Source organism: Trachypithecus francoisi, unplaced genomic scaffold, assembly GCF_009764315.1.
Source record: "Trachypithecus francoisi isolate TF-2019V2 unplaced genomic scaffold, Tfra_2.0 Lachesis_group1, whole genome shotgun sequence".
Taxonomy (NCBI): Eukaryota; Metazoa; Chordata; class Mammalia; order Primates; family Cercopithecidae; genus Trachypithecus; species Trachypithecus francoisi.
Genome location: NW_022681454.1, coordinates 53,309,187 through 53,322,463, shown reverse-complemented (window position 1 = coordinate 53,322,463; position 13,277 = coordinate 53,309,187). Strand labels below are relative to the sequence as shown.

Genomic DNA, 13,277 nt, shown 5'->3' with positions numbered 1-13,277 from the left:
AGTCAATGGAGGGTCTCAAATTTTACTCTGCATCTCATTGGGAAGGAAATATAAATTTTTAAGATAGAATTAACTTGGGGAAAGGCATCAGTGCTGCAACTCTTAGCACCAAATGTTTTTTCTTGGAGCACCAAATGCTCTAAGGAAAACATTCCAAGTATCAAAGTTTTCAGATAGATAAATATTTATGGATCAAATCCATAAAGAACAGACATTGTTATGAAATATATATAGATGCCTTCAAAACTTTCTTTCTAGGCAGAGTAGACACATAAGTTAGGAGTCATTTCCCACTTAATTGTTTTTGCAACCTTATGCAACACGAATGGTTTATGTGTAAGACTTATTCATTTTTACACAGAAAGTAGACATTGACTGACATGATGTCCAGAAAATCAAACAGAAGCTATTTCTCTATATAAAATATAAAATGTCATTAAATTTATAGAAATGGCTTTATTTTAATCTTTTTTGGTTGAAAAGTATAGGGATTTTTGATCTGGTCTTTTGGTAAGAAAATAACACTCTTTAAAACAAATTGTTTTCAACTGCTAGTTATTATAATTGGAGAAAAGCATAAAATAGATCTGGTTCATATCTTTAAGGGCAATGAAATTCCATCAGTCTTTGAACTTTATTAATGGTACTTTTTCAGTCTACATATAGACCATTGCCACTTCCTCTTCATTAAGAGCTCTTGATAGTAGCTGTATAATAATCTATAGGAAGTTATTTTTCCATTTAAAGGCAGAGGTTAATTTACATTGTTCACGCAGCAACATGTAAGTATGCTACATAATTCTAGAGAAATTTAAAGTAGTTACCAAATAAAGATAGCTTTAGCTTCTGTAGTATTCTCAATGATATTAAAATAGCAATTGGTGTGCACTCATCAGAAATGAAGAGCACATTTAAGGAAGCCGCATTATTAGGTCTTGTTCCAGATGCACATGCAGAACAAAGGAATATAATAACTCACTGCAGAAAGGGTTGGGTATACTATATCAGGCTTCCAAGTTATACTTGCATATGCAGCTACTGCCAATAGTATCATCTGTGAACATGAGGGACATTTTGGAACTGAGTAGAAATCCAACCCTGAAACTAAGCAGAACAACTGCATATTCAACCCAAGAAGGCATTAGCTTTATGTGAGCTTAAAGAAATGGTAGCACAGGCATAGGTAAAATTTTTATTTATGAATGTGTGGACACATGACTTTGGATCCAGCCAGCCAGTGACATAAATAAACTTGAGCAAAAGTTTCAAGCTAGAGGATATATATGTATAGAAAATTATATATTTGTGTGTGTGTGTAAGGCCTCTTGGAACAGTGCCACAAACCTGGACACCAAGTAACAGAATACTCCCATCCTTTGAAATTTCCATTAAGAGCACAATGGGGGTAATTATACCAGGATGCTCCAATCGCTCTTTCCATCTTGTGCACTCGCATGCCCACCAAACATGAAATGTTCGCCTTCTCCCTTCCAATGTGATGGTTGTTGAACTTATTTTTAGTGTCATTTGATAAGCCTTTGTGCTCGCAGAGAGACATCCCACTGACCCAGCCACTGGTCATTGTCTATACCAGTTCACATCAAAGCAGGCGCACTTTGTCAGGTTTCCAGTCAATATCCATTTCGCATCTGAAGTACAGTATCGAAAGTGACTAGATCATTTGAGCTTTTTTCTTCAGCTGCTGCTTTCCTCCCCCTCAGTGTTTCTGCTCACGCTAACATAATTTGGCATCGTCAACGTGATACAATGGTGGTTTTTCTAAAAAATTATAATACATACATCGTCAATGTTTTGTGATGGCGATCCTCCTGAAGATTTAATTTGTAAATTGAAGAAAGGAGGTCTTTTTCCTCTACTGAATCATAACCAAGGTAGAGTGCCCCTCAAAATCCAAGTAATGCGCATACAGTAATAGGTCATTCAATGTCAAAAGGCATAAAAAAGATGAGCAAAATCTTCACAGGCTGCTGCTTGCTGTTGCTTTTAATTATATTAATTAAACTTTGAAATGTTCATGCAAAGAGAGTTGCTGGCTTGTAATGCTGAAGAGCCCTTGGAGACTTGACGAAAGAAAAAACCCTGAGCGGAAGCTTTGTGGTTACTGCTTCCTTTAAATTAAAAGCAAAACAAACTTCTAGGTATGTTTATGGCTATTCATGCTTTATGCACTACTAAATCCTAAACACAGGAAAAGGAGGAATCTACCAGTTACAGGGACAAGTTTGCAAAGCACGAGGCCCTTGCACTCCACTCAAGATCTCTGGCTAGAGGCTGTCTTTCTGTGGAATAACGCTCTATTAATTTTCTTGTCCCGAGTGCATAACGACAGAAAGGTGTCTTCGAAAACTAAAGGGCAAAATCTTGCTTGCTACCAATACCTTGAGGCATCTTGTCTACATTTTGTCATGCGTGTGCACTTTTCAGTGTTAGAATGACAAGATTTTCCAGTCAGAAACTTCCCGTAAGGCACACTGTGATAGGGGACTTGGAAGGATTCTGTGATCTGACATAGCTATAAGGCAATGGACTTATTTATTTGCTTAGCCTGGTGGGAAATTGTATACTCTGCCTATGGATAAAGATCTTGCCACATAAAAACACAAGTGCCATGTTTCCATGTAAAAAAACTCCTATCTTCCATCATGGCCAGTTGTTTTGCTATCACCTTCATGTTGTTGCTGTTGTTGCTTTTTCCTCTTCTACACATTCAAACAAACTTTCTTGTACAAACCATAGTCTGCAGGTCAGTGTTCCTCTTTATTTTCAATGTCATAAATCATGAGTTACCACTGAGTTTCATCACCTCCCATGTAGATGGCAGAACAAATGTTTGGAAATGTTTGGTGCAAGCAAAGCAGAAGGCAGAGAAAACATTTCCTGACTGAGAGGAATTAAGCTGCTCTTCCAAAAGCTTCTGAAATGCACTTGATTTTTTCCATTTGGTTGAAAATCAGCTATGTGAAAATGTGCCATCTTCGTACCGTCTTGGTCTTCCTGCTTCCGTTTTACTGAGATGGAACTCGGGAGAAGTTTATGCACCGGCCCTGAGGAAAGAAAGAAGTCCATATTGAAATATTGAAGCCATTATTAAAAAAGCATGAGAACATCTAGTTTTCCTACCATGATATAATAAACGATTACCCAAGGAAAGTAATGTTAACATGAGACATGAAGTCATAATTTTTTTTTCTTGGTTTAAAGCATGATGGTTCATTCAGATCTTTTCCACAGTAAGTTCACCTGTGAGATGGTATGGTATAATTAATATGGAAAAAAATTATGGAAATACAATTTTGTTACTATTATCTAAAATACAGCATTACTATCAAGGCCATAAAAATATCAAAGACACAACCCGATATACTTCCTTATGTAATGAATTAAAATGAAAATATTCTCTTATGCAAGCTGGTGCTCCTAAAATGCATACATGAAGATCACATTTAGTAAGCAGTAAGAGACTGAGGATGAGGAATCCCAAAAAAGGGATTGTCATCTCTTTGTAATTCCATTTCATGAAGGGTTTTTGCAAAATCATGTCCATTGTTATTGACCATTTCTCACCACTGCACACCACCATCATGTGTTCATTTCAAATGGTGACTATTTGCACTTACACATTTCCAAAGAGGATTTGCCATTCTAATTTCTTAACACTTCTATGAAAGTTGTGTGGACACACTGTTCCATGTGTATTGTAAATAATCCAGGAAATATTTGAAAACAAGGTTTCCAATGAGTGATAAAAGATACTTTCCTTTTCTCTCTTTGGTATGATACTACTGATCCACTGTACCACCTAAATCATTCCCAGATTCCTCAACCAGCCAAAAGCTAGCATAGTGCTTTCTACGTTAGGGTCAGGATTATCACCCTATTGAGATTTCTGTATTTCTTACAATAGCTGCTCTCAAAGTGTTTTAGATTTTAGAGTGTCTCTTTATTTCCCTCTAAATGTAAGTTTGTTTTTAATATCCAAAACATGATAAAATTCAAAGGCAACAAAACATTGTTGAAAAAGAATGGTTGGAATATAAAAGCAGAATTTTTGTCCATTTTACTCTCAAAAACAACTGCTTAATAAATTTGAAAATTTCAGAAATTAATGAAGAAACAGAAAAGCATAAAAACAAAGCAGAGCTAGGAGTTTCCATTTATTTTTTCTAAAAGACAAACATTCATCACATTATCTGTCTTTTAAATACTTTTGGAGGCAGCATTATTACTACAATTGCCAATTTTTATTACTTACTCTGCGTTAATGTCTACAAATCACATCAGTGCAAAAGGAAGTAGGAAAAAAACAGATAGAGGATCAGACTAAAATGAGGTAAAAATTCCTTACTGATACAGGTCATAGGTCATGTACTCAGACTGTATTTTTGTGTTACCTAGAACTTTCAAACAAGATTTTTAGAGTGCATATTACGTGAAGAGGTGCTGTTCTCTAGATTAGCTAAGGGAGCTATGTATGTTGCCAAAACACAATAAAACAATAAAAGTGTTATTTTCACAGACATCAGGTTTCATGGTTAGAAATACTTTTTCAAGAGGGACAGGTAGGAAAATGACATCATACACAAATAATTCAGCCAAAAAAAAAGCAGTGCTTCTAAAACACAGAGTACACATATTCAATGAGAAATAGATTTGAACTATGCAAATTCAATAGTGATGAACATTTAAAATATTCTGGCAATTTTCCAGAATTGAACAAAAATATGAAGAATGATATTATGACAGCAAAGATAAAAATTAATGACATTTTTCTTGTGTATTTGTAGATCAAAAAGTAATAGTTTTCTCTCTTCTGTACAATTTTGAAAATAATTGATTATCAATCTCTATTTTCACTTGTGTTTTATCACTTATTAAATGGATATAGATATAAGGATTCTTCTGTGACCACTTCTTTTCTATATGCCATATTAACTTTAGTGTGTAATGACTAGTAATGGTTAGAAGATTATTCATTTACTTTAAGCAATTGGATAGTTTAACAAGTGAGATTCACAATCTACTCAAATTCTCAAATTCACTTTAATACCTAAATTACTCCAGAACTAAATTATTTATTTCATTTGATGTGGTTTAATTAAAGATATGGAAACTTGAAGGAAGAAAACTCTGTTGATTTTGACTCTGAGGTCCTTATTACAACTCTTCCAAAGCTTGGTATTAAGTATCAATTATCAGCTGCCAAATGTCTCTAGATTTAAGCACCAAAGAAAATAAAGAAAAACCTATTAAATTCAATACACACCTATATGTTTTAACACACACCCGTTAACAAAAACAAGCAAATGCTCTTCTCCCCTTCTGATCATGGACTCAGTGCTTTTTACTTTTATCAACAGTTGATAATGTCTGGGTGTGATTTTATTTTTCAAAAATTTAAAAGGAGGTGACTTCGGGAAATCTGTTCAAGAGTCACTGTTAAGCATTCCCCAGTTTTCCCAGTTATGGGGCTCCTTATCCCAAAGATCCCACTGCATCTCCACTATAGCTGTACTACATCATGCCATAATAGTGTGCTCAAATATCTAAAAGGAAAGATAACAGTGGTTAAATCTCAGCAATCTAAAGATGGAGTATGTCTTCTAGCCTCTGCCACTTCAACTGTGTGACCATGGGTGACTTATTTAACTACTGTGTATCTCAGTTCCTTTATCAGTAAAATGAAGATTAAAAAATGAGCCTATTGTTAAGGCTGTTGTAAAGACTAAATTTGTTAAGCTGTATGAAGCACTGAAAATAGTGCCTGACATACAGCAAACTCTCAGTAAAAACACACATTGTCGGCTGGGTGTGGTGGCTCACGCCTGTAATCCCAACACTTTGGGAGGCCAAGGTGGGCGGATCACGAGGTCAAGAGATCGAGACCATCCTGGCCAACATGGTGAAACCCTATCTCTACTAAAAAACAAAAATTAGCTGGGCGTGGTAGTGTCTGCCTGTATTCCCAGCTACTCCAGAGGCTGAGGCAGGAGAATCGCTTGAACTCAGGAGGTGGAGGTTGCAGTGAACCGAGATCACACCACTGCACTCCAGCCTAGTGATGGAGTGAGACTCTGTCTCAAAAAAAAAAAAAAAGAAAAACAAACAAACAAAAAACATATTATTATTATCCATATTCCCTCTATGATGTCATTGCATAGGTCTAATATAGAGCAGACTCAATAATTTCGTACTTAGAAACAAGTGAATGGATGGATGAAGAATGAATGAGTTCACAATCACATAGACCTCCACTGGTGGTGGAGCCAGATCTCAAAAATGAGAAGATAGAATAAGTATGAATCTGAGGGAGAGAAAAAGGATTACCAAGGAGAAAAACAGTGGAAAAGGAGAGAAGAAAATATGGAGAAAATACATGAGAGTAGCACAAAAGAGGAAAAGGTAAGAAAGAAGAATCAAGAAAAATGGAAACTTTTGGCTAGAGGGAAATATTTTATTCATTATTCCATCAGGAATCTTACTTCCAGGCAATTATTTCATATTGGCTGCTGCCATCTGCTTACCAGAAAATTCTAAAAACAAGGCAATGCATCCCGGTTGTAAGTGACCATGATTAGATAGCATCGTCCTTCAACTATCCCCAATACTAGCTTACAAAGCACACATTAGTGATAACGCTAATTATGTTTAAGGTCATGGATGTTGGGCTGCCATTTATATTACAGCAAGAAGTCAATGCCAGAACACTGCAGAACAATTTTTATTTGCAGGAAATGGAATATGACAAGGCTTACAAGTCTGTCATATCCTCATGCTTATAATGCCTACACAATAAAGGTATGTTATCAAGGTAGGAAACAAAGCAATATACAATAGCTTGAACATGCAACTCGTCAAAGAACTGTACAGAATGGAAAGTCCCTGATGTTTCTTTTTTCTGAGACTATTTCACTTTTATAACAACTAATACAAGTGCTAAAAATAACAAGTTAACTAAATGGTTTAATAAGAAACTATTAAATTTAAGCTGAATATATAGAAGAATACATATAGACCTATATTTATTATAATTTTAATACTTTATTCTCTATATAGAGGCTAATACTAGTATCAGGTGACAGGATTACACAGTCTCTAAAATAAACCATACTAACATTTTAATATGCCAAAATAGAGGAACATAAGATTTCCATGAGCAAGAGTTAAAATGAATGAATGTATAATATTATGCCTGTATTTCACAAAGTAATTCGATAAACTGGAACTCAGGTGCCATAAGTGTTTAGAGAATAATATAACATGCAATATATGTTATTATTATGAAGAAAATATTAATTTTCTCTATTTTCTGAAAATTTAATTAAATGTTCTTTCTAAACAATTTTCTTGATTTAAAATCATGCCCTAATCATGCATGTAAATCATGAGTAAAATCTAAATATACTATTATTGTAATGCTTTAGGTAGCACCCACACTACTTACTCAATTAGGCAATCAATACAACCAATTTGAATTTGATATCGTGCCTTATAAATCACTGAATCATAAACTTTAACAATAACAACATTTAGTCAAAATAAAATTGAATTAAATTAGTATTTGCATTAGTTTAAAATGAACTATAAATATATTACCTTATTTCGGTTTGGGAATATAATACTCTTTGGATTCAATAAAATCATTGTTAAATTTATTAATTTTGCATGACATAAAAATTTAGAAGTAGAATTTAAGGTTCGGCAGAATAAAGATAATTTTATCACTGACTTTATGCTACAGCAAAATACATTTAAAGTACATTAATTTAGAAATCATAGTTATTCAGATATTATGTTGTAGTTGACCTTTCTCTATATATTACAGAATTAGGCAAATTAATCTAAATAAGATTACTCTGGGTATGTTTACCAACTTAAAATTTGTATAGCATATAAGAAGTGCATTTATATATTAATAATTGAATCATTAAATTATGATCTTTTTATGGCAACATTTTATTTGCCTAATAGAAATTACAACTTTAAAGAAATAAAACTGCCTCCCTGCTAAAGAATACTGTTTTGTGCAAACTTATATTGAAAATGTTACATAATTAGTGAGTTTCTGTGGCAAGAAAAGAACTCTTGTGCATTACTAGTGGAAATTGAAATTGTCAAAAACTATATGATAAGCAAAGTATAGAAAAAATGGTCTTTAAAAACTTACATTCTTTGACTCAGTAATTTCACTTTAGGAATCTAACCTAATAAAATAGCTAGACTGAGATTTCAAACATTTACTATAGGATTTTTATATAGTCAAAAATATACTCAATTTGTATTTATTTCTGCCCAACAATCAGAGATTAGTTGAATAAATTCAGATTCATCTATTTTACTTTATTATGTAGCCATTAAAATAAGGAAACTTTCTAAAGATGAAAAAATTGTAACTAAAAACATGATATGATTGTAATTATGCAGAGACTTTAATAGACAATACACCAGCATGCTGCAGGTAATGGGACAGCATATGACTTCTTGCATTCTATGTTTTACCTTTTCTGCATATTCAAATATTTGCTAACTTAAAACGTAACATTAGTTTTCAGAGTGAATTCATTCAGCAAACATGCAATCATTTTTTAACATCTATATTTATGTTTTCAAAAGTCAGCCCAAGAACTTACTAACTACTCACTCACTGGAATCACCACCAACTTCCAGCTATGCCAAAGCTTTTCAGCACTGTATGTGCCCATAAGTTAACTCTTTTACTCATCTTTGGGTTGTATTTTACAATTACTATCCTGGTGTACCCACTGTAATGCAATTTGACTTCAGAGCACATTTATATGGTAGAAAATTTATTAATAAATTTTATAATCTACCGTCAGCATTTTCTTTTTATCACACAAAATTATAAGAGTTTCAATAAAATGCCTGTTAAAGCATTTGGCAAGGTCACAACTGGCTAATTGTTAAAAATGTTTTTGTGTGTATGTGTATAAGTGCACGTCAGCACACAGGTACAACCTACCTTATGCCCTGTGCATGCTGGAGTTCATTACATTGAAATAAATATAAGACCCCGACCTAATAGACATCTATAGAACTCTCCACCCCAAATCAACAGAATATACATTCTTCTCAGCACCACATCGCACTTATTCCAAAATTGACCACATAATTGGAAGTAAAGCACTCCTCAGCAAATGTACAAGAACAGAAATTATAACAAACTGTCTCTCAGACCACAGTGCAATCAAACTAGAACTCAGGACTAAGAAACTCAATCAAAACCGCTTAACTACATGGAAACTGAACAACCTGCTCCTGAATGACTACTGGGTACATAACGAAATGAAAGCAGAAATAAAGATGTTCTTTGAAACCAATGAGAACAAAGATACAACATACCAGAATCTCTGGGACACATTTAAAGCAGTGTGTAGAGGGAAATTTATAGCACTAAATGCCCACAAGAGAAAGCAGGAAAGATCTAAAATTGACACTTTAACATCACAATTAAAAGAACTAGAGAGGCAAGAGCAAACACATTCAAAAGCTAGCAGAAGGCAAGAAATAACTAAGATCAGAGCAGAACTGAAGGAGATAGAGTCACAAAAAACCCTCCAAAAAATCAATGAATCCAGGAGTTGGTTTTTTGAAAAGATCAACAAAATTGACAGACCACTAGCAAGACTAATAAAGAAGAAAAGAGAGAGGAATCAAATAGATGCAATAAAAAATGATAAAGGGGATATCACCACCGACCCCACAGAAATACAAACAACCATCAGAGAATACTATAAATGCCTCTACGCAAATCAACTAGAAAATCTAGAAGAAATGGATAATTTCCTGGACACTTACACTCTCCCAAGACTGAACCAGGAAGAAGTTGAATCCTTGAATAGATCAATAACAGGCTCTGAAATTGAGGCAACAATTAATAGCCTACCCATGAAAAAAAGTCCAGGACCAGACGGATTCACAGCTGAATTCTACCAGAGGTACAAGGAGGAGCTGGTACCATTCCTTCTGAAACTATTCCAATCAATAGAAAAAGAGGGAATCCTCCCTAACTCATTTTATGAGGCCAACATCATCCTGATACCAAAGCCTGGCAGAGACACAACAAAAAAAGAGAATTTTAGACCAATATCTCTGATGAACATCGATGCAAAAATTCTCAATAAAATACTGGCAAACCGGATTCAGCAGCACATCAAAAAGCTTATCCACCATGATCAAGTGGGCTTCATCCCTGGGATGCAAGGCTGGTTCAACATTCGCAAATCAATAAACATAATCCAGCATATAAACAGAACCAAAGACAAGAACCACATGATTATCTCAATAGATGCAGAAAAGGCTTTTGACAAAATTCAACAGCCCTTTATGCTAAAAACCCTCAATAAATTCGGTATTGATGGAACGTACCTCAAAATAATAAGAGCTATTTACGACAAACCCACAGCCAATATCATACTGAATGGGCAAAAACTGGAAAAATTCCCTTTGAAAACTGGCACAAGACAGGGATGCCCTCTCTCACCACTCTTATTCAACATAGTGTTGGAAATTCTGGCTAGGGCAATCAGGCAAGAGAAAGAAATCAAGGGTATCCAGTTAGGAAAAGAAGAAGTCAAATTGTCCCTGTTTGCAGATGACATGATTGTATATTTAGAAAACCCCATCGTCTCAGCCCAAAATCTCCTGAAGCTGATAAGCAACTTCAGCAAAGTCTCAGGATACAAAATTAATGTGCAAAAATCACAAGCATTCTTATACACCAGTAACAGACAAGCAGAGAGCCAAATCAGGAATCAACTTCCATTCACAATTGCTTCAAAGAGAATAAAATACCTAGGAATCCAGCTTACAAGGGATGTAAAGGACCTCTTCAAGGAGAACTACAAACCACTGCTCAGTGAAATCAAAGAGGACACAAACAAATGGAAGAACATACCATGCTCATGGATAGGAAGAATCAATATCGTGAAAATGGCCACACTGCCCAAGGTTATTTATAGATTCAATGCCATCCCCATCAAGCTACCAATGACTTTCTTCGCAGAATTGGAAAAAACTGCTTTAAAGTTCATATGGAACCAAAAAAGAGCCCGCATTGCCAAGACAATCCTAGGTCAAAAGGACAAAGCTGGAGGCGTCACGCTACCTGACTTCAAACTATACTACAAGGCTACAGTAACCAAAACAGCATGGTACTGGTACCAAAACAGAGATGTAGACCAATGGAACAGAACAGAGTCCTCAGAAATAATACCACACATCTATAGCCATCTGATCTTTGACAAACCTGAGAGAAACAAGAAATGGGGAAAGGATTCCCTATTTAATAAATGGTGCTGGGAAAATTGGCTAGCCATAAGTAGAAAGCTGAAACTGGATCCTTTCCTTACCCCTTATACGAAAATTAATTCAAGATGGATTAGAGACTTAAATGTTAGACCTAATACCATCAAAACCCTAGAAGAAAATCTAGGTAGTACCATTCAGGACATAGGCATGGGCAAGGACTTCATGTCTAAAACACCAAAAGCAACGGCAGCAAAAGCCAAAATTGACAAATGGGATCTAATTAAACTAAAGAGCTTCTGCACAGCAAAAGAAACTACCATCAGAGTGAACAGGCAACCTACAGAATGGGAGAACATTTTTGCAACCTACTCATCTGACAAAGGGCTAATATCCAGAATCTACAAAGAACTCAAACAAATTTACAAGAAAAAAACAAACAACCCCATCAAAAAGTGGGGAAAGGATATGAACAGACATTTCTCAAAAGAAGACATCCATACAGCCAACAGACACATGAAACAATGCTCGTCATCACTCGCCATCAGAGAAATGCAAATCAAAACCACAATGAGATACCATCTCACACCAGTTAGAATGGCAATCATTAAGAAGTCAGGAAACAATAGATGTTGGAGAGGATGTGGAGAAATAGGAACACTTTTACACTGTTGGTGGGATTGTAAACTAGTTCAACCATTATGGAAAACAGTATGGCGATTCCTCAAGGATCTAGAACTAGATGTACCATATGACCCAGCCATCCCACTACTGGGTATATACCCAAAGGATTATAAATTACTCTACTACAAAGACACATGCACACGTATGTTTATTGCGGCACTATTCACAATAGCAAAGACTTGGAATCAACCCAAATGTCCATCTGTGACAGACTGGATTAAGAAAATGTGGCACATATACACCATGGAATACTATGCAGCCATCAAAAAGGATGAGTTTGCGTCCTTTGTAGGGACATGGATGCAGCTGGAAACCATCATTCTTAGCAAACTATCACAAGAACAGAAAACCAAACACCGCATGTTCTCACTCATAGGTGGGAACTGAACAATGAGATCACTTGGACTCGGGAAGGGGAACATCACACACTGGGGCCTATCAGGGGGAGGGGGGAGGAGGGAGGGATTGCATTGGGGAGTTATACATGATATAAACGTTATGCACATGTACCCTAGAACTTAAAGTATAATAAAAAAATATATATATATAAGAGATGCTCTTTAATTTTCACACCACATCAAACTTTTAACCACATACCCAATATCTAGGGCATATAATTTCTCTATGCAATTAACATTATAGAATATTTATACCTCAGGTATTTATCTGTAATAATGTTAGAATCCTTTCTCTCCCTATCAGTTGGCAAAACTACTCTCAGTTGACTCTAAGTGGAATGCTAGCCATTTATTTCTCTAGGTCAATGGTTTTTTCATTGTGTAATCCATGAGGTCCTGTGGCTTTTCTGCAAGGTGCCTCAGAGGTCACTGTGGCTGGGCAGTGCATGAGAAGGGAACAAGCAGGCACAACTGCAGGCCTCTCAAATCTAATGCTCCACTCTCATCTATCTTCTAAAATTGCAATTCAGTATAAGATTTTTGTCTGTGCTAAAAATGTAGTTTGATAACTAATAGTCCAGATATTTTCACACCTGTGTCAAGTCAGATCACTAGTAAACTATCTGTATATATAGACTTGATTTCTTTTCTTTAGATCTCATAGATCTACATAAACAATATAGCATTCTCTCTCTCTTTGGTTATATGAAGAGCCCTATGAATTCTGGTCATATGAAGAGAATTATTATTTTGGAAAATTGCTATTAAGGATACTGATATTAAGGGAACAATTCTCCTTGGTGTTTAGAGCTAGGAAAAAGTTTGTGAATTCTGGTAAGCTCATATGTTTCCCTTTTAATATATAATGGCAACTATACAACTTAACCTCTTTCTCTTTATGTCTTGGCTTTT

At 35.2% G+C, this 13,277-nt stretch overlaps 1 protein-coding gene across 2 annotated transcripts in view; it reads right to left on the bottom strand.

Moving 5' to 3' along the window:
* Positions 1 to 591: 591 nt before the first annotated feature.
* The window catches only part of ANTXR2 (ANTXR cell adhesion molecule 2), a 158,466-nt gene continuing 145,780 nt past the window's right edge, over positions 592 to 13,277 (bottom strand). For both annotated transcript variants that reach the window (XM_033214316.1, XM_033214314.1), the window contains exon 17: positions 592 to 3,065. In XM_033214316.1, coding sequence (XP_033070207.1) covers positions 3,027 to 3,065 — 39 coding nt within the window. In that variant the 3' untranslated portion in view covers positions 592 to 3,026. The remainder of the gene's footprint in view (positions 3,066 to 13,277) is intronic.